Source organism: Abramis brama (genome assembly GCF_963993115.1).
Source record: "Abramis brama genome assembly, chromosome: 16".
Classification (NCBI taxonomy): Eukaryota; Metazoa; Chordata; class Actinopteri; order Cypriniformes; family Leuciscidae; genus Abramis; species Abramis brama.
In genome coordinates this window covers 20,626,408-20,648,370 of record NC_139978.1, presented here as the reverse complement: position 1 = coordinate 20,648,370, position 21,963 = coordinate 20,626,408, and the positions used below count along the sequence as shown (strand labels likewise).

Genomic DNA, 21,963 nt, shown 5'->3' with positions numbered 1-21,963 from the left:
GCTGTAATAATTTCCTGATGGTGGGGTGGGATAGGAAATGGATTCTTCATAACGATGTATCTCATTTTCGTACTAATGTCAAGGCTTTCCTCCCATAGTCTCCTAATCTGATGACATCACCACTCCAATCATCGTCCAGTGTTTATATAGCACTATATAGCTGCATATATTTGTATTATTTTGTGTAATGTGGTTTATGTGAAAGAAAAAAATGAGATATTAAGGCCAAGTATGGTACCCATATTCAGAATTTGTCCTCTGCATTTACCCCATCCAAGTTAGTGCACACATATATTAGGAGTAGTGAACACACACACACACACTCCTCAAGTCATTTCCTTCTGGTATTGAGAATCAAACCTGTAACCTTTGGGTTACTAGTCTGTCTGACTCTCTAACCATTAAGCCACGACTGCCTATGTTTATGGAAGGAAAACTAATCATGATGTATTGCAGAGCATCACTGCGGCTTGGTACAAGACAGATTTTTCATTCTCAATAGTCATTAACTATTTTTGGATGTGTGATATGCATAGTATAAAACCTATGTAATGGTTGCATAATTCTTGATGAAAAAAAGGGCAACAAGACAAGGAATTCCCATGTTTCGGCACAGACTTGTACAAAACTATAAAACTGCATTTTTCCATTGCCCTGTAACCTAAAACTGGCGCTACTATACTTACAACTACAACTTATAGAAAACGAATTAACAAGAAAACCAAATAAAAAACAAAAAAGAACAAGCAAAACAAGAGTAAAGAAATAAACAATAAGACAAACAAACAATATGAAAGAAAGAAAGAAAGAAAGAAAGAAAGAAAGAAAGAAAGAAAGAAAGAAAGAAAGAAAGAAAGAAGAAAAAATTAAGAAAGAAAAACATATGAAATAAACTTTACAAAAAAACTTACAAAATATAAATAATCTCATAGAAAAATAAAAATAGAATTACAGGAAATGTGTGAAAAGCAATTAATCTTCAAACACTGAACACAATGCTCCTTTGCTACACCATTTTAGTTTAAAAGAAATAAGATCATCCAAAGAAAGAAAGAAAGAAAGAAAGAAAGAAAGAAAGAAAGAAAGAAAGAAAGAAAGAAAGAAAGAAAGAAAGTCCGACCAAGAGAGTCCGTTCTCTCCTGCTTCAGCAGTTTTCTCCATGTGTTTGTCTGGACGCCGAGTCTCGAGTTGAGTTGAGTTGGACCCAGCGCTTCGAGTCCTGCAAGAAAGAGTGCTTTGCTTCTTTAAGACTCCCCTGAAGTTTGAGATGCACACACGAGGGCTCGCGGCTTGGGTGGTCCCTCTACTTTGGTGAGCTGTTGCTAAGCAGCTAATAATAGTCGTGTTTGCTGAGTAATTTTTGCCCTTCTGGAACCAATCAGAGCCCAGGAACCCCGGCCATCTGACAGCCCCGGAGGCGGGATTTCGAGCGGTCTTCGCCACGCCCTCCTCCCCTTCTCCGAATGGAGAGTGATCTTTTTTCACATCTATTGAATCTCTCAGAGATCGCCTTGTCGCGCGGCCTGAGGAGGGACCCCATAGATCACAGAATGCTTCAGCCACCGAGAGATCGACGTTTCCACAGCATCTTCCACTTCGCCTTCTGATATCGCGGACTTTCCAGCGGACGGCGTGAAAGTGGGGAATTGTTGGAGACCTCCAGATTCGCGAAATGTTGGAATGGAAGGCGCAGACTCTGACTCGCCGTCTCAAACAGGAGTATGAAGTGCTTCGCGGATCTGGGATCAACGAGAGACAAACTTGGTTTTCTTCGGATATCACTAAACGCTCGCGGGGAAATACACTAGCGCGGATAACGAGACGTTCGGCGCAGACTTTGCAACATGGCCTCGGCTGTTAATGTCTCCTCCGAGCAGGAAAACAGAGACCCCGATCGGCCGAGGTTAACACGGAGAAATAGGGGCAACTATCGGACCGCCGCGGCGGATTTGGAGTATTTGCAGCGACCGAGCTATTGCGATGCTGCCTTTGCATTGGAGCAGATATCAGAGGTGCTTTTATGTTTGCCCTGTTTGCATTTGGACTTTGTTGGGAATCTCTGACAAAGTGCTCAACTTTAGTGAAGTCGCTAGGTAACGGGATAGCCACGGCGCCGATGGGGGGGTCTATGCGCGAGGCAACCTGTAGCCGCTGCATTTGTTCACCGTTATGTCCATCTGTCCCGATACATTAATCGTAAGCATAACTGTCAGACGTGAAGCTGAGCTCTGAAAGTAAAGCGAAGGGTCTTAGTGATGTTGGCCCTTTCCGGCTGATTGAAGCCCCCTCAGATAGGATCTACACACGGAGTCGTTTTCGTCCCGCACTGCTCAGGCACGATCCATGTGGCTGCCCTCTTCCGTTCACAAATATTGTCGTAACTCCCTCTGTGATGGCTGCAGCACTTCCCAAATCACATCACATCGCGTCCCTTCAGCTATGCGACCCACGTGCATCTCCGATATTACCTACATGACTTTGGACATTGTAACCTGTTTCCCTGGTACAATGTCCAAAAGATGCAATCTGTCACATTGCAGTCATACTCAGTTTAACGTCTAGTAGATGCGTGGGACAATAACTCATTTGAATTATGCTCTTTGAATGCCGAGAGAATAGTAGGGTACAAGTAGTATGGAAAGCTGTTTTAACATTTATTCATTAGAACCAAGTAGTATTTATTTTTTTGTGACTAGTTATTATTATTATTAGGCCTATATAATTCAGATTTTTATTAAGTCATCCTTTTTTATATAGTTTCATTAGTAATAACTATGTCTTAGACTTAGATAATAATTCTTATTCCTAGTCACAAAACCAATAATGACAAATAACTTTTGTGTTTTTACTGTAGCAAATTGAATATTTGCCATTGAATTCTTTGAGGATCTGTGGTTCAAATATGAACTATTATGTGGTATATGTACATTGTAAAAAAATATATGACAACATGTTTTTACACTGCTTTAACTTGTCAAAATAAGTTAAGCATTTACATTTTTTTATGTTATAAAATATTCAACTTTTTTTTTTAAGTCAGTTTAATGTAATTTAACTTAAACATCCAAGTTGATTGTACTTAAATGTTTAAGGCAGCACTTTTTTTTTTTTTTTTTTTTTACAGTGTACCAGTTTTTAGCACATATTTATACAACACCTGAATCTATGTAATTCTTATAACATTCTAAAACTAGTTACAACTTTTTTCTATGTAATGACTGACCAGTCAGAATGGCTGCTCTATATTTTAATTATAATTTTTTACTGGTAAGATTCTGAATGATTCTAGTATAGCAAATTGAATACACACAGTAGTGTCTATTAAATATGTTTTAGTGTGTGTTTAATTAGTAGAAACACTGGAATAGATGTTAGTATCTAAAGAAAATGTATTATATTCTAATGAATAATTACAAGTTAGACTGGAATAGATACTATTCTGAAGTTGATATCTGAACAACATGAGATAATTCAAATTTCCCACCCTAGCAGATTAGTCACTGTGATAGTGACTAGTTGTAAATGAGTAAGTTGTACTACTAGTATCTAATAAATAGATATGTCTAGTGACACTGAAAAAGATAGCCTACTAGTCACTACTACTTGCAATAGTAATAAACTAGTAGTAAAAATGATGCAGCCAATAACTAGTAGTAAAAATAAGTGCCTGCTATAATGATAGAATAGTTTTAAGGGATAAATGTTAAAATGGCTTGCCATAGAAACAGTGCTTGAAAGTGTGGATGGAGGGGGTACTTTTAAGACCTTATGAGTGGTGTTATACATAACCTTAATTGTTTAATACATTTCAAGTAATTACTTGAAAAGAAAGTAGGTTTTTCCTGATACTAGACTTAATGAAGCCCACTAAGTGACAATTTAGTTTATTTACTGCATTTAATCGAAAAACTATGAATAAGTATCGACGGAATTTAGTTGATCTGTTTAACAAGGTGATGCGAGTTTAATATTTTGCTCTCTCTTGTCTTGTAGGGGAAGGCGACTGGGAGGAAAGCGCCGCTGTGGTTGAGAGCAAAGTTTCAAAGACTTTTGTTTAAACTTGGCTGTTACATACAAAAGAACTGCGGAAAGTTTTTAGTTGTGGGCCTTTTAATATTCGGAGCTTTTGCTGTTGGCCTAAGGGCAGCTAATCTGGAGACGGATGTGGAGAAACTCTGGGTAGAAGGTAAGAAGCTGTTTTCCTTGTACTTAAGTCTTTCTAATACGTTTTCCCCTCAAGTGTAATCTAAAGGCAGACCTGAAGCAGTGGGTGTGGTGTGGGGGGTCTGTCATGTAAGCTGAAGGAATTGTTTATTGTATTGAAGTCTGGCAGAAATCCAGATTAAACGTGATAAGAATGTTTTTCGCTTCGAATTTGCCTCGCGCGCACGAATGCACTTTGCTTATGGAACATTGTAGCGCGCGCGCGCCCGCCGATTGTTTCCAAGTTCGATACATCAGTGGATATTTGATTTAGAAAGCAATGTGAGTGTTTTTTTAACACGAATAGCCGCCATTTTGTGAGTGTGTGCGAGTAGTGTGTGTGTGTGTGTGTGTGTGTGTCTGCCTCCAGCAGTTGAATCTGATCCGTGCTGCTCACAGAGCCTGTGTGTGGTCCTGTTTTGGACAGCGTTCAACTTTCCAAAAAGATTTGTCTCAGAGTTTCAGCAGGAACCGAGCGAACTACAGGCAGAAACGTGCACTCAGACCCGACACAGACTACAGCTCATAGGCGGTTTGAAGAGAGTTTGAAAGAGAATTGTTTTTATTTTATGAATAAGTCAATTGTGAGATGTTGGGGCCGTAGTGTGGGTGGTGGTTTTTGAAGGGGGGAGGGGCAAATAGGCCTTTCTGCTTTGATCTACATTCCTGCAGTTTAAAGAACCTTTGATATGACCACAGATGATATAAGAGGTTACCTTATAATTGATTTCACAGGCAATTTTATATTAAGTTATTTTAATTGGATAAATTGGCTTTCAGTGTGTTTTTGGACTGTAAATACACACGCCATGTTCTGTCCATCCAGTACTGAAATTAAAGTCAGTGGTGTGTGGTAGATTTATGAAATGAGACAGTTGCCTCTCAGTGTTTCATTTTTTTTTTTTTTTTTTTTGCATTTCCACTTGATGTCCCTTTTAACTAAACACTGTGTAAACATGGAACACTCTAAACACTCTAAACAAACTGCTAGTATAATAATGTGTATTTATATTAACAATCTTACATTTTTAGTTTTTATTTAGTTGTAGATTATTGTTTCAATTCATTTCAAATTGAAATTTGTGATGTCTGATTGGGTGAGCTGTTTATTCTGTAATTAGTTACACCATTTTGACCAGTTGACCTGTTCCTATTATGATAGGTGGCCATTGTCACGATAATTGACCAAACCTAGTAAGATATTTCCTGTCATGTGACTTTTTGCTAGTATTTTTCAGTTAGCCCTTTATATAATATAATTATATAATATAATTTATATCAAATAAAGAGACCAAAATTTTATGGATATAATTTTTGGCCACACTTTCTACAAAGAATTTGTAGAACACATGCAAAAACAAAAGAGAACCAACAAATTACAAAATATTAATGGCTGCCTATGTTGTTAATGTATGCTTTTTCCTGCAAACTTTTTGTTTTTCTATGCATTTTTTTGCATAGTAAAATAAAACTATAGCTTGCCTTTTTTACCAAATCATTTTGTTGTAATATTTGTAAATACCTTGACTAAGTTTAGTGTTTTGTTCTTCCCTCATATTTAATATATATATATATATATATATATATATAAATATATATATATATATATATATATATATATATATATATATATATATATATATATATAAATAAATATATATATATATATATATATATATATATAAATATTTTTTTAAATATATTTTGTAGTTTACTTTGAACTTTTCATTAAAAACAGATATCCCCTCTTGACATCAATTTTGGCTACTACTACTACACACACACACACACACATTTATATATGTTTATATACTATGTCAATTGCAAGGTGTTTTGAGGTATTTGTATTTGCATTTTTGAGATAAACTAGAGAAGGTAATATAAATAAATTTGGCCTATTTTCTTTTACTTTACTAATTTGTCCTTTAGCAGACACTTTTTTTTTCCACCCAGTGCACCTTACACTATAGTTCCAGTTCCCCTGGAGCAGCTCAAGTTATTTGCTTAAGGCTACTATAGTGGAGCGGGTGCAGTAGCAACCTAGACCCTAAAACCTCAGTCAACCCCTCAGTTAGAGAAAAATGTTTGTGGTAATGCTAGATATTTTAAGTAAATATTTAAGCTGAGTGTCAGTAATCTTTAGTAATTATTCTCAACATTAAAGTCATTTTTGTTAAATCGAATGTGAACCTTATCACAAACACCTTACCCAGAGCTTTATCCTCTCTCTCTTCAGGGCTTTATTTTTGTTACTCACTTCCACATTTCCTTTCCAAAAAGTGCAGGAGGTTTGCAGATGAAGTATGACAGTTGGTTGCTGGACACACACTCACTCACACCTCAGTTGTTCCCATGTCGAAGCACATGACAGCTTCCAGATGCAGTAACATCGAGACCTGTTTGTTTAGATTAAACTCCACAGCTGAGGGATAGATTAGTTCTGGTTGGCCAGGTTCTGCGCTGGGAGATGTCGGCCCAGCGTCCATTAAGATGCATGTTTATGTTTCGTTTGGAACAGTCTTTTGCTAGCGACCTCCAAATGACCCTTCGTTGAAGCTGTGTCTCTTACTCTCCCTGAATTTCAGCTTGAATGGGATTCAGTGTGATCTCATGTTGGCTTTCATCACTTGCCATTGAGGGCTGTTACGCTCCAACCATTATAATTTGTTTGGTTGCTCTACAGATTTTCAGCGTTACATGATTGATGTAGATAATGTTGCCATAGCTTTTCAATTCACTGGCTGTATCCTCTCACTGATCTGATATGAATGTAGCTTTGATGTTTTGGACTCTAATTTTTGAAGTTGTGGAGACTTGTGGACCTCTAGCAGACTTCTTCAGGTCAGATTTTGTGCAGAAGAGAAAAAATATATATTTAAGTGTGTGTGTATATAAATGTATATAAACTCAAAATAATGGCTTTTTAAGCAAATTGTATTAAACTGTATGCAAACTGTTATTGTATAGCTTTAAAAAAAAAAAGAAAAAAAGAAAAGAAGAAGAGTTGCAGATAAAATGAGTAGCCATCTTTTTTGCTTTTCAAGATCACAGGCTCCAAGTTTTTTTTTTTTTTTTTTAAAGAAAATACCAGCACCGCCTGAATTTAATTAAAACAGTTTCACGTAAACATTCGCCTTCCTGTACGCCTTCCCCTCCTGGCCGCTTTTGAGAAGGACCACTCTCTCAGTGAAATCATTGAAATATCAGGGTTCGGGTTGTCCCATTCTCTCGTGCAGGGGGTAGGAGGAGTAGCATGAGGCTCGGGGCCACAAGGCTGTGTCCCTCAGGACCTGAGGTCATCGAGTGGAGACTCCGCTATTTAAAAGCTCATCGGATCCTGGCTACATGACCCGGGTGCAGAGTGAGGGGTTCCAGCTAACGCCAACCATGATGAGAGAAGGTTTACTATTCTAGCCCTCCTGTGGAAGAAGAGCTTGATCGATTTAAAGGCATTTAATGATTAATTTAACCAGCAAGATGTTTTTATACACCCAGCAGGGGGCAGTGTAAATTTATTAGATCAGTGATCAATGTGCAGTAAATCTGGGTATTATGGAAGACACGTAACTTGGGTTTATTTCATTCTCGCTTGATGTATTTGTTGGCCTCTTGTCCTTTTTGTGCAAATTTGAGTTTTATGTTAACTTTATCAAGTTTTTCAGTGTTTTATGATTAGAGCCATTTTATTATGCTCTTTTCAGATGTTTACTCCTGGCGGGGTTTTTTTGGGGAAATAAAGTGTAGACTGAGAATGCCTTTACATTCAACAGGTGTGGACATATTGACAAATCTCTTTTGGTTTTCCATTGAAAACATGAGGATGATTAAGAGTTAGCAGTGTGTAGGAGTGTATAACCTGCAGTTCATGTTAGGAAGAAGTTCTCTTCTACTATGAAGGAAGTAGCTGAAGAATGTGACCTTCCTACATTGTGGTGAAGAGTTCAGGATCTAGTGGAATTCTCCCTGTTTAGATGTGCTCAGGAAGGCTTGGACACACATGGCTGAAATGTAAGGGATGTATGCAGAGCACTAGGGGTGGGCGATATGGCCAAAATCTTTTATCACGATATGAGTCATTTTATTTCATGATAACGATATATATATCACAATATAGTTATTTTTGCTTTAAATAAGGTTTAATCATTGGAATTCATCATGAATCATAATTTTCAATATCACAAAAAACTAATACTAGCCTAAGTTTAAAAAAAAAACTCTCAAGCTTACTGAAGACAAGTTAACAGTGATAAAGAAAGAGCATGGAAACTAATTACAAGCATATAGGAAAACAAACTACAATAGAACAAAGACACAAATGAAATAGACCTACCTGGAAAACGTCAAGCACTGATTAGAAATAAGAAATACTACATAAAATGTATAATCACATAAAAAAAACAATACGTAGACTTTATTGTTTAAATGAAATATACATTTCTTATTACAGTTACAAAAGTGATTCAGTCGAGGTGCAGTGAGAGATTTTCTCTTATTTGTTGTTTGATTAGCATTAATAATGACAGCAGGTAAATTTGGATGCTGTCACTTTAAGACCGACTGCACGGATCCATTATACCCATGCGTTATCTTTCTCAACCATAGACTTCTCAACTAATTACGTTCACTTAAGACATAAATTACTGTGTTTACTTGCAAATAGGCTACATGGTCACTTTGACACTTAGGTTTGTGTATTCAGTCGTCCAAGCCCAATTAGGCGGCAAAAAGCATTTAGTTCAGTTCTCACGCGCTTTATTAATGTGCACGCGTGCATATACTGAAATGAGTTGTATTTCGCTGCTAATTGCACTTTAACGTTATAAAATAACATGTTTTTAAACCGCATCGTTTAAAAACGCATGTAAACGACAAGCTTTCGTTACCGTGCAGCACAGTCACATGAGCGTAACCGCGATAGAGACGATAGTGAAACCAACGCATGCAAAAAAGTAGGTAAAATTAAAAAAAATAACCTGCTCCAGATATACACTTTTTGAAATAATATATTTATTTTAAAATGTATAATTTACATAAGTCATTTAAATGTAGCCTTTGTAAGAATATAAAGCAAAACATTAAATATGCAAAAAAGTATGAAAAATGTAAACAACTAGGCTAGTATTTCCAAGTCGACTATCAGCACAGCAGTACTGTTTAATCGACTAGTCGAGTAGTCTTGCACATCCCTAGTGGATACTGTAATATTCTGGCTCATAGAAATGGTTTCTTTCTCAAATGTAACTGTGAGATTTTTGCCTGTTTTCTCCACCAGGTGAAAGTTGTATGTCTGATTGCTTAGAAAAGTAAAACTTCATTGTATTTTAAACAATTCACAGTTTGAGGGGCCTATTCATGTCAGTAGCACATACAGTGCAGGACAACTTGCATGACAAAGCAGTTTACAATGTAGCAAATTCCTCTGATTATCGTATTTTGGCGCTTGACTGTCCCTAGATTTGGCCCTTTCTTAATTGTAACTATGGGAATTTTGCCTGTTTTCTCCACCAAGTGAAAGCTGATAACTAAAAGTGCACCTCTTCTAAACTTTCCACTCAATTTGAGGTGACATTCATGTCTGTAGCACAAATATCGTGAAGATTAAAACTGTTTGTTTAATACTTTGCAGTTGCTTAACATATGTTTGATTTTCGTATTTTACACTGGCTATAAATCATGATTTCTTCAGCGGCAGCCTCAACAGTTTTAAAACTGACGCAAGTGTGTGGAAGACAGATACGAATGGAGCAACTCCCATCCACAACCAGCATCCTGACAGCTCTCCAATTCCCGTGTTTATATTCTGCATACCTCCACTCCGTGTTATTCAAAAAACAGAGACACCAAAATGACGGAAAAGACTCATGCTTTCTCTCTCTCTCGCTCTCTCTACTCCCCTTCCCCTCTCTTTTCTTCCGAAAGCTTTCACTGCCCTTCAGTCCCCCCCCCCCCCCCGTTCTCCGCTCCTCACACTGACACCCCCCTCCTCCCCCTTCACTTGGGAGTCCATCCCTGGGATGCCAGATGTATTACAGAGTGAAGCGCAGCAATGTAAACACTGAGTCCTGCCATGGATGCCGGGTGGTCTGGCCCTCCCCCTCTCCACCCTCCCTGTCTCTGTGGCCGAGGGGCGGAGGAGTTCAGCGAAAGAGAGTGAGAGGGGGAGGGGAGCGTAGTAGCTGAAGTGTTATTTGTGTTTTGGTTAGAGCGGCCGTTTTTCTGCAATCTGCTGCTGCGGTTAATGGGCCAAGATACTACGAAGTTCAGCCTACATCTTGACCAGTTTCCTTCTTGTTCTTTGGGAACAGTTTAGTAAACTTGTAGTGAAAATTTAAACTTGCCTTAAAACATGCCTTTAAAGCCTAGTTAACCTGCAAGAAGTGTTCGATATTTTGCTTTATCGGCAACCAAGGAAAGGAAATTGATCTCTGTCAAAATTGGTTTGCATGTGAATGTAAAACCATAGTAGAAATACATCTGTTGCAGCTTTTTGCATATTATTGATTTGAGTAGACTTATTATTAGGGTTGGGAATCGTAAGAAATTTTCCGGTTCCACCAAACGATTCCGATTCCGGTTCCCATTCAATAGAAATGATTTAAAACATCTAATAAAAACTAGTAGTAAGGGAAAAATGCACAATCCTTTATGCGTTTATTTCTTATACTTGTCAAATGAGTTTAACAGACTGGTAATGTCAACAAATTCAACATATTATTTAGCAATTAATGCAAAAATAATTAATTTTTCTGATGGAAAATAAATATTTCTGCATTTTCTAGGAGAATTTGGGACCTCTCCTAGCTTATTGTATCTTCAGCAGTGGAGAATACCCTCTCAGAAAGGGTGTAATATGCATGAGCACACATGTATGATCCAGACAGGTGAAACAGAACAATTTTTAAATCGGTTTGAATGATTGATTCATAAAGACTTCACTTATTTCATTACTGGATGAATCTGCGCTCTAGCGGTTAATAAACAGAACTGCATGCGTCTTGCGGAAGAACATTGTAGCCGGAACTATTTCTCTCTGTATGTCTATGACGAGTCACGCAGGTACTGGGATACTCCTCAGCGGTGTAAACGCTTATTACAGGCTTACCGTAGTGATTCAGGATAAGACGAAAACACGGTTTGAAAAAAGGCATTCATGATGTTCTCGCTCATTATATAAAATTTGTAAATTCTGAACACAAAAAAGTTATGGACTGCAGCTTTAACAGTCGTTTTTATGAATGTTTTGAAGCATCAGATGTAGCCTAATCGATACACTCATTATTTGAAGTGACTTTCAAAAGGTGATTTACTCTATTTTGGTTGCTACCGTAGACATCAGTGTTTATACTCGAACAATAAACTTTTATCTTAGTACTTCTGTGATCATTTGAATATTCGTAACACAGAAATATCGATACTGTGTGGTTGAAAAGACTGTGAAAGTAAAGCTGTTTCATATATATTGACAACTGCCCTTTCTGGGTCAGCGATAGCGCAAACAGATTTGAATGTTCCGGTGCGAAGTTTTTGTCATTTAGGAATACGATCGTGTGGGTGTTTGAATCGAGATCTTTTAAAGATTAATCGTGCAGCTCTACTGTCTTTACACTCTCTCTCTGAGAGAGTAGCGCAAGGGCTTTTCAGTGCATTACTATTTTAATATTCATGAGAATATTCATATTCTGTTAAAGGATAAGCTTCCAGCTATTCACCCACACATCGCACCAGAACCGTTTTTGGAACCGAAACTTTTGAATTTTGCACGTTTCCGGTATTTTTAAAAAACACAAACGGTTCTGGATAAGAACCGATTCTCGGTTCCCAACCCTACTTATTATATTAGCTAACTTGGATTATTGGTAGTTATATCAAATTTTTTGACTGCAGACACCTGTAATCAGCCAATCAGACACCAGTATTCCAGAGAGTCATGTAATAATAAGCGATTATTTATTTTAAAACCCTGACTAACTGGAAATGTCCCAGTGATATCTTATTTTGCTGGAGCTCACCGAATGTTTGGGTAGGTGTGCACATTGATCCCCCAACCTCAAGTGTGCACAAACTCACACACACACACACACACTTTTCCTAATGCTTTTTGTTGCAGTGCGATCCAGTTCATTTGAATAGTTTTTTCTTAAGGCAAGGGACTTGAATGAAGCCAGCAACGTGGAAAAATCTACCCATTCAGGCCCCTCTGAATGTACATCTCTGGATTGCAGTAAGCTGTATTTGTAGGCAGCGGACTGCTAAATACATCCATTTTTCGCGGAGCAGATCTGGACAGGTGATTAGCATAATTAGAGGAGAGCTGGCCATACATATGGTAATGCGGTGTGGAGTAAATGGCAGCTGCGGTGTAAAATTTGTGTCAGGGGTCGAACAGGCTGCTTGGGGGCATTGTGCTACAGCTGCGGGTCAGGGACTCTCTCTCTCCCTCACTTTTTCTTTTTCTCTCACTTTCACTTTACCTCTTTCCCACTAATCGTATCTCCTCTGCGAAAGGTGGATAAGTGCATGGTGAAGGTCAATGTATGGAGCCACTGCAGGGCTTTGCTCTATTTGTGGATATGCTACCTAATTTTATCGCTATTAAAACTGACGTCTAGAAATGGCAGTATTATTTTTCTTCAACCCAAACGAAATGTAATAAATACTTTGAAGGCAGCTTTCTGGTTTAGATGTGAGCTTAGCAGTCAGCGGCATGTCGAAACTGGTGCGTCGTGGATGAGGCCGTTTGTGGTGCGCTACAGTTTGTGCCTGGATTTGTGCACGTTGTGCGAGGGAGAGAGTTCATGCCGCTATGACCCTGTGCAGAAACTTCCGTGCAACCACAGGGGGTCTCTCTGAGTTGGAGTCTAATCCAGCTAATCCTGCCCGCAACACAGTCATAAAAAGTTCCTCCCTGTGCCGGCATTGCCACACACAGCACCCCCCCCCCCCCCCCCCCCCCCCAATCTAAAAAAGCTGCCATAAGCCACACCATCCCATCATGCAGCGACCCCAGCAACCGTTCTTCCCGGCCCTCCAGCCGAGTGATTGGCGTAGTCGGCGGGATGAAGTGGTGGGTGGTAGGGGAGCTTGCAGTAGTGTGGAGTTATGTCATGATCTTCAAGGGGTTGGGTGCAGTGGTTTTGGCTGTGGTGGAGGGGGGGTGTGGGTGGGATGTTTCTTTTGTACCAAACCCCTCACACCCCTCAGAAACAGGCCACTCAAAAGCCACTCTGCAGCTGAATGGTGAGAATAGTAATGCGCTTGAAAACTCTGGGCAATGGGAGAGTCCTTGCAATGGCAGCTCCCCCTGTTTGTGAAAGGGAGGTTCAAGGGTTAATGTTATGCAACAAACTGAATGGGCCCAGTGGAGGCACCAACACACACTGACATGCACACCAGATTCACTGGCTTTCCTGCTGCACCCCTTGCATACCTGTGGGTTAGACAATATGGATGGTTTTGGTTTTACATGTAAAGTCCTCTCTGCTGTCTAAAGTACCTACATATTAGTTAGTGAAAGTGATTATCTGATTTGTTTATAGGTGTCTCAGCTGCTGCACATTTTAGCGTTTTTAATACCTGGTTAAAGCATGGCGTTCATGCCATGTTGTAATTACTGTGATTGCGAGATGGCAACATGTGGCGTTCCCGGAGCTGTTCATGTCCACAGACTCGGATTTATGCATTTCTGTGGCAACACTATCAACGCAAAATGATACTGCAGCAGTCAGGTGGTACAAGTCAGAACTCTCTAAGTTGTGTATGTTCATTATTATTGTAATGTTATGTGCTTTGAGACACGTGATGCTTTGCAGACTCTCCGGCTCATGTGTTTTGGAGGAGGAGTGGCTTTGGAGACGCTCTGAAGGGAGGATGGGATCCAATGCTTTCAAAGCTGTCTTGAAGTTGCTAGCCTTTATAAAACCACACCTAGCTTTAATGTTATGTCTTTTTTGCTTACATGTGTAGTACACAAATAATAAGCTGCTTTATTACAGCTTTTCTTGGGGAACATTTCATCAGATAAACAGAGCTGATTCTGATTTTCGTAGAGATCATTTCTAGAAATCATTTATATATTATTATTTTAAAAATCATAATTATTATTTATAATAATTATCATTATAATTACGATTTTTTATTATTAATTATGAATTCCTATTATTATTATTATTATTATTATTATTATTATTATTATTATGTGAATAACACTGTTGTTTTTAAGGATAGTTATGAGAAGATTAATAGTTCTGGCTCAGGTTCCAGTCCATTTAATTTATTCATTCTAGATTTTTTTTTTGTGTGTGTGATTTTTGAGAAAAATTACTTATTACAACAAATATTTGTTTTGAATGTGTATACTTTACATTGTCATATATACTGTCATATTGAGTTAGATATGACTTGTGATTCAAGATCCACTCTGATTCAGAAAGTGAGTTGTTAGATTAATTCCAATAGATTTTAAGTTTTATTCATGAGATTTTTTTGACTGGTTTGTTAAAAAGAGTAATAACGGAATATGCACTGGTTCTCGATTCCCAAGTTTCCCAATCTTGATTTTTTTTCTATTGATTAATGCATATTCGATAATGTGATCAAGAAAATGTTTTTTCACAAGGAGCATACACAATATTTTTCACCGATGTCTAGGGGCTGTTTACACCAGGCCACTTCATGCGTTTTCTCAGATCGGATTGCAATCTGATTTATCAAAACGACTCCATTTACACCTGGTTACATAGGCTAAATGTGTGTGTGTTTTTTTGCGGATAAATCCGATCTTCAATTCCCGCTATATGCAGATTTAATGGAGTGCACGTCACCGAAAGCAACAGTTATGAGATACATTATTTTATTGATCATCAGCTAAAATTTCTGAATCAAAGCCCGCAATAAGAGAAAGCGGAAACAGCCCTGGTAAGATCATTTCGTTTCTTTACATTTAATGAAGATGATTGTGTGTTAAGCGTCTGCGACTTACTTTCACTTTGATTTGCGATAGCACGTTGATGCTCAGCTTCTCATCTGCGGCGATGCGTGTTGCAGTAGTGTCGTCATATCTGACTAAAACGTGACATATAGCCTATAACACGCTCTCACATGTTTATTTTTTAATAAACCATAATTAACAACATATAAAAATGAAATAATCTTTAGAGTAAAGCCGCAGCCATCATTACCAAGCGCGAACCATTGACAGTGAATGAAACGAAGCGAACTTATGGCGCTTTTCCACTGCATGGTACGGTACGGCTCGGTTCGGTACGGCTCACTTTTGGCACATTTCCACTGCATGGTACGGTACGGCTCGCTTCGGCTCGCTTTAAATGGTACCACCTCTGTTGAGGTTCCAAGCGTACCGTACCGATACTAAAATGTGACGTGAAAACACTGCAGATCACTGATTGGTCAGACAGAATCATCTCTACCAGCGTCATTGTATTTACGACACGAGACACTAAACCCGCTAGATTTAAATAGCCAGTAGACAACAGCCAGCACTGTAGCGCCTGTTTTAAAAGTATTTGCTTTAAAAAAAAAGAAAGAAAAAAAAGAGTATAAACTTCAAAAAAAGAAATGGCTGAATCGTGGTCAGTGGACGAGGTGCAGACGTTCCTCTCGTTGGTTGCCGAGGAGTGGATGGGGAAACACGGAATGAAAAATTCGCATTTAATATGATGATATCATGGCAGTAGAGACGGCAACTATAACGATCAGTCCCACCCACTTTGAAGCGGTACTAACTGCAGTGGAAAAGCAACCGAGCTAAAGCGAACCGAACCGTGCCGTACCGAGTCGAGTCGTACCACGCAGTGGAAAAGCGAAGCGAGCCGAACCGTTCCGCGCCGAGTCGAACCGTACCGAGCCGAACCGAGCCGTACCATGCAGTGGAAAAGCGCCATTAGCCTACAGGCCGTAGTGTGACATGCGTAAACCAATGGTGTAAACATAATCATAGATGACGTGCCACGGGTTTTTATTTAAAAGAAAGAACGTAGTTTATGTTTGTATGTAGGTCTAGGCAATTTATATTCACAATACTTAATAACTAATATTATTTTATTGCATTTGTATTAGTTGTTTGAAGAGTAAAAAAAAAATCGGTCGGTCTTAACGCATTTTACAACCGGCAAGTCGGTCGGACTAAAAGGGAAAATAAATAAATAATTGGGTCGGTACTAAATTGACAGGGTCGGTCGGGTTACGGCAAACAAGAATATTTTTAAGGATGGCCCAATTAGATGCTGCTTTTTATATAATACATTTCTTCTTATAAATTATGATACCATTTGGTTCATTGGTCCATCGGGGCAGATTACTTTCTCACCTCAACCGAACCGCCCCAGAGTTTGTTTTCAATCAGGCCGAGACCACCTAATTCAGGTGTGGATCCAAGCGCGGTTGCTGTGTTCATATTTGCCTAAACAAAACGAAGGGAGAAAACGCACCAGGTTCGAAACAAATGCTCCAAACAAGCCAGGTGTGAAAACGGCCTTAATCTCCCAGGAATATATCTACACCTGTCCATGTCGATACAGTTTATGGGCTTTTAGTTTTTGTAGTTTTGATGCACAGGATTAGACAATCATGCTGTTTTTTAAAAGACCATAAAACACACCTGCAGTCATGTTTGAATGAATTCACCTCTTGTTCTCTGTCATTCTTTCTCGTTCACATTTTCTTTTGGTGTTAATTTCACACCTGAGGCAAGGCCATTTGTGACCCCAGAACCTATGCGTCTCTGGAGGGGTGTTGAATTCTCCAGAGTTCAGGTCATAATATGACGTTTCCAGCAATATTGAAGTCTTTCTCTGTGAAGTGAGCGACATGCATTGTTATAGTTCCTTCCTGTTGCCTCTGTAGGACATACATCAGAGGAGTCATTCATGACATGTAGGTGACCCAATGCATGGTAATCCAGAGTGGAGACTTTTCTGATTGAAAGCTGACATCTGAGGCTGTTTCATCTCCAAAACATGTTGGTGATCCCAGGGCCTCAAAATCAGGAACATGCTCAGCTTGTTAGGGATATAATCAACCTGGTCCCAATAATCATGTTGAAGTAAAGCTCAGGCTCGCTTGAAGCTGCAATTAATGAGGGATATTATAAACATGCCCCAAAACAAGATCAGATGTACATTTGGGCTCAGGAAAAAAGAAATCCATTGCTTTCTCAGAATGCTTCTAGACATTTCCCTCCTTCTCAGCCTTTTTCACTGGCAGGGTGGTCTGCCCTTAGAAAAAAGCACGGATATTTTCAACTTTAATACAATTACAGTGGTTTGAAAATATTCAACGTATGTCTGTCTCGTGAATTGAAAACCATTGTTAAATTGGATTATAGCTTATAAGTTGTTACAGATTGCTTTACACAGCCCTTCCTCCAGAGCTCGAGTAGGTTTTTGGTTTAGTTATCAGGCATGTTGTGTTTTTGAAGTTTTAGTGGTTTTGAGGGGGAAAACAGTAAAAAAAAAGCTGAATTGGTTGCTAATTGTTTTATTTTTGTTGTTTTATGCTTGCTTGCTGCGTGAAATTGAGACCATTCTCACATGTTTAGAGTGTGGAAAAAATTGTGAAGAGCCTAAAGCCCAATTTATACTTCTGCGTTGAACTCACGCCGTAGCTACATCTTAGGCTTTGTGTAGCGCGCGTACCCTGCCGTGCACCTCTCCAAAAATGTAACAACGCGTCAATTCTACACAAACGCAAGTGCTGTGATTGGTCTGCTAGAACCCCTCCCTTGGGTTTCACATGCTCCCTCTGCACGTCAACGTGGACAACGACGCAAAATAAATGAAAACCAACGTGTAGTCTACAGTGTAGAGGCTCCGGCGTAGGTCCGACGCAGAAGTATAAATCAGCCTTAAGTCTTGTTGCCACACACAACTAGGTGGGAGAGGACTTTGTTTAAAACCTGCTAGTGTAACTTCTTCAGAAAAACATTGGTAATTGCTAACATATGATTCTGGCTTAATTTTTCTTTGTTCATGTCCAGGGTCCCCCCCCCCCCCACACACACACACACACAGTACAAAGTACCCTACCCATGTGAACTGCGAGCCCAGTACTGACAATAAATCTAAAATAAATTAAATAAATGCAAAGAAACAGTTTGTAATATTAACTTATCCTATTTATTCATAAAAAAAATACAAAAAATCACTCTCAAGACATCAAAGCACTTTGATTTATGATCTATTTAAAATCTGTAAATTTAGGCTATATGTAAAGATAATAATATAATCAAATGAATAACAACAAACAATAATAAGTAATAAAATGAACAACAAAATTACACATTACATAGAAGTGGCAGATCTATTATTTTGACTTTACACTCCAAGACTTCATGCACAGATCATTTGACCCGGCCATTTCTATGGTTATCACTGTCGATCGGGTTCAATCGCACATTTAAATCCAGAAACTTTGCAATGTGTAGTTAGTAGCATGAAAAAATATTTATTATAGCCTATACAGAAAGCAAGCAAAGATTGTTGCCATTATAATGAAGCTGTCAATTATAACGGCAGGTACACAAAGCTGCAATCGATGAAGCTGCCTACTCTGTGCAATGAATAATTGATATTTTGTTTATACTTTTTGGGTTATAATGAAAGGATTCACAAGCGTGCAGAACTCACGCTGAACAAAAACTCTGCTGTTTTGAGTGGTGTTGAGCGTATTCTGACCAAACTTAAATGCATCTGATTGTTATTGCGTTCACTCACTCAACAGATATCTCTGTGATTGGCTAAAAAGCTCAACGCTACAAAAACACGTTGTAAATAGAAACCATTGACTCTCTTCACAGAGTGCTTACCCGTTATAATCGCACGTACATTTGAAGGGAACAATATTGCTGCTTTTTTGATGCCGCCAAAGTAATGCAACAACTCATGTCAAGTTACTTTGCCCGTGTGATACACAAGCAAAGTTAGTCTTCAGAATCTCTCCTCTGGCAGAATAGGTCAGTTAAATATGGTTGAATTTACCTTCAATACTTCAAAGTAAAATAGTTGACCATAAATGAACCCTCCTCCCTGCTTCAACATCTCAGAAGAGCTTCAGAATCATGCAACCTGTCATCCGAAACACATCACACCATTATATGATTTGCTTGATTACGTTACAAGGAATTGACAGATTGCCTGACTGTACCAGACTGTATTATTACCTGGTTCAGAGTAACTGTGAAGTCCTTGTGAACCGTGTTGCCTGCTTCTCTAGGGTGCTTGATCTTGGAAATGGAGAAGTCTTCTATTTTCGAAGGTCAGGTAGAGAGCGCGTGAAGAATCGACAGCTTTGAGAGGCGGACTTGGACGGTGTTCAGCAAGACGCTTTGAAAGGCTGCTTTTGTAGCTGTGAGGGTTTTCTGTTCCTGTTGGAGCTTAGGTGTGCCACACAACGACTCCACTGCCCCAATGCAATAAAGAAGCCAAGGCGCTTACACACACGTGTGCGCATGCAAACTCACTTGCGCACACGCTCATAATTCATAAGCCTGGATTTGAAGGCTGTGAAGAAGACTGCAGGTGTTAAAGGGTGCACTGAAAGGCATTTTGAAGTCAAGTTAACAGGACAGATGGGAGCCTGTACATGTGTTAGCTTTTCCTTTCATCGAGGCTGGAAGATATGATTGATTACAGTGAGACTGTGCTTGACCCTGTGTGACGCAAGTGAAAGTTATGATTGTTTGTCACTGAGTGACTTTTTATCATGCTTGTCTGATTCTTGTAGGTTTTTCAACTGCTTGTTGATGGTAATAAGTTTATAAACAAGTAAATAAATGAATAAATTTAAGTTGTCAGCTTGGTGAATTGAGTGTGATGAGCTAAAAAGATTGCACTGCGAAATAATGCAGAGAAAACGCGTCTTTTTATTTAGTTGTCTTCACTGACTCTGAGTCAGTGTTTTTAATGAATTTAATCGCATTGATTAATGTTTCGCTTAATGAAATCAATATATCCGAATTAGCATCTGACTCACCCACTCAACTCCACATCGTTACATTGTCATCTTTTACCTAAAATAAATTTTAATTTTAATAAAAATCTTAAATGTTTAACTTAATTTTATTGAGAATATTGAAATGAATTATAAACAAGTAAAACATTTACATGTAATTATGTTGTTTCGTAATTAAAACAAATAAAATAAACAATACCAATTTACTAAAAAAATTATGTAGTTAGGACCAATTTGATCATTTGGTGGTAGACAAAAATAACAACAACAGCAAAAAAGCAGCATACTATACTTTTTAATTATTTTTCTGACATTGAGCTGTTGAATTCGAAGCAACATTTCATGCTCCTAGACTCATAAATAAAAGTACTAAATTGTTGTAGAGCCTCATCTGAGTCTTCTTTTCCATCACTTTTCATTTCCTAGTGGGTGGCAGGGTGAATCAGGAACTCAAGTACACGCGGCAGAAGATCGGAGAGGAGGCCATGTTTAGTCCTCAGCTCATGATACAGACGCCACGACAGGAAGGTACTAACATTCTGACCGTAGAGGCGCTGAAGCAGCACCTCGACTCCGCCATAAAGGCCAGCAGAGTGCACGTTTACATGTACAACAGGTAATGGCACAACAGCCTCTGCAGAGTTATTTTTTGACGCACAGTATGTCAATGGACTTTTTTTATTTTAGGTTAAAAATTGTGAATGTGTATATTTTCCTATGTGTGTGAAGTCCTATAAACGATCACTATTTCTTTCAAATTTTATTTTTATTTTCAATCATAGTAGTGCACAAAATTACAGTACATCTAATTTCCACTGTTGCATTTTCAGGCAATGGAAATTGGAACATTTATGCTACAAATCAGGAGAACTTTATACAGAAAACAATTATGTGGACCAGGTAAGGAAGAATGCTCATCTTTTTAAAATGACATTTTAGTAGAAATATTTGAACTTCAGAGGAGGACCAAAAGGCTTGTGAAAGGCTTGTAATGGCACATCTACCTTTTCAGATTATAGAGAATCTGCACCCATGTCTGATCATCACTCCTCTGGACTGCTTCTGGGAAGGTGCTAAGCTACATTCAGGAATGGTCTACCTCCCGTAAGTTACACACACCTTTCTGTATTTCATTGGAGCTTGTAATTGACTGTCCAGTGTGACTTTGCAAATCAAGTTGATTTGCCAGAAAGGCCATTTTCATACAGTAAACACTTCGCTGACATGTCCTTCCTGTGAATAGAGCCATGTAGAAAACTAAAAAACAAGCAAACTAAATTTAAAGGAAAAAGTTTTCCAATCTAATTAAGAGTGGTGGTTAAAAGTGGATTTTACCATGTTTATTTGATAAATTACCTCTTTAGGGGTAATTTATTTATAAATCAAACCTAAACAGGAAGTTAAATGAGAGTAGAGTCATTTGCACTCTTTGTAAGGTGAAATTTAATAATCATTGAAGCTCAACAAGTCTGATATCTCATTTGGGTCATATACGTGAATTGCGTAGAACCGGAGAGTTTTTTTGGGGGGGGGGGGGGGGGGGGGGGGGTATTGTTACTCACAGTAACTGCCATGCAGGCTAGAATTGCGAAACATTATTGGATAATTCTTATAATTGACATTTCTCTGGGCCAATCGGAATCTTAGCACTTTTTCTCTTGGCCAATTGGAATCTTAGCACTTGCGTCAGAATCTTGAAGCACACAGCGTCAACTGAGCTCGGCTCGCCATTGGATGAGACGCCTGGCTACCGTGCGAGTCTAATGGAGACTCACGCATGAATTTTCCTGCATT

General features: G+C 38.6%; 1 protein-coding gene across 2 annotated transcripts in view; it reads left to right on the top strand.

The window, feature by feature from the left end:
* Positions 1-1,483: 1,483 nt before the first annotated feature.
* ptch1 (patched 1) overlaps positions 1,484-21,963 on the top strand; it is a 58,829-nt gene continuing 38,349 nt past the window's right edge. For both annotated transcript variants that reach the window (XM_084087842.1, XM_084087841.1), the window contains exons 1-5: positions 1,484-2,012; positions 3,994-4,186; positions 20,596-20,785; positions 21,000-21,069; positions 21,182-21,273. In XM_084087842.1, coding sequence (XP_083943968.1) covers positions 1,845-2,012; positions 3,994-4,186; positions 20,596-20,785; positions 21,000-21,069; positions 21,182-21,273 — 713 coding nt within the window. In that variant the 5' untranslated portion in view covers positions 1,484-1,844. The remainder of the gene's footprint in view (positions 2,013-3,993; positions 4,187-20,595; positions 20,786-20,999; positions 21,070-21,181; positions 21,274-21,963) is intronic.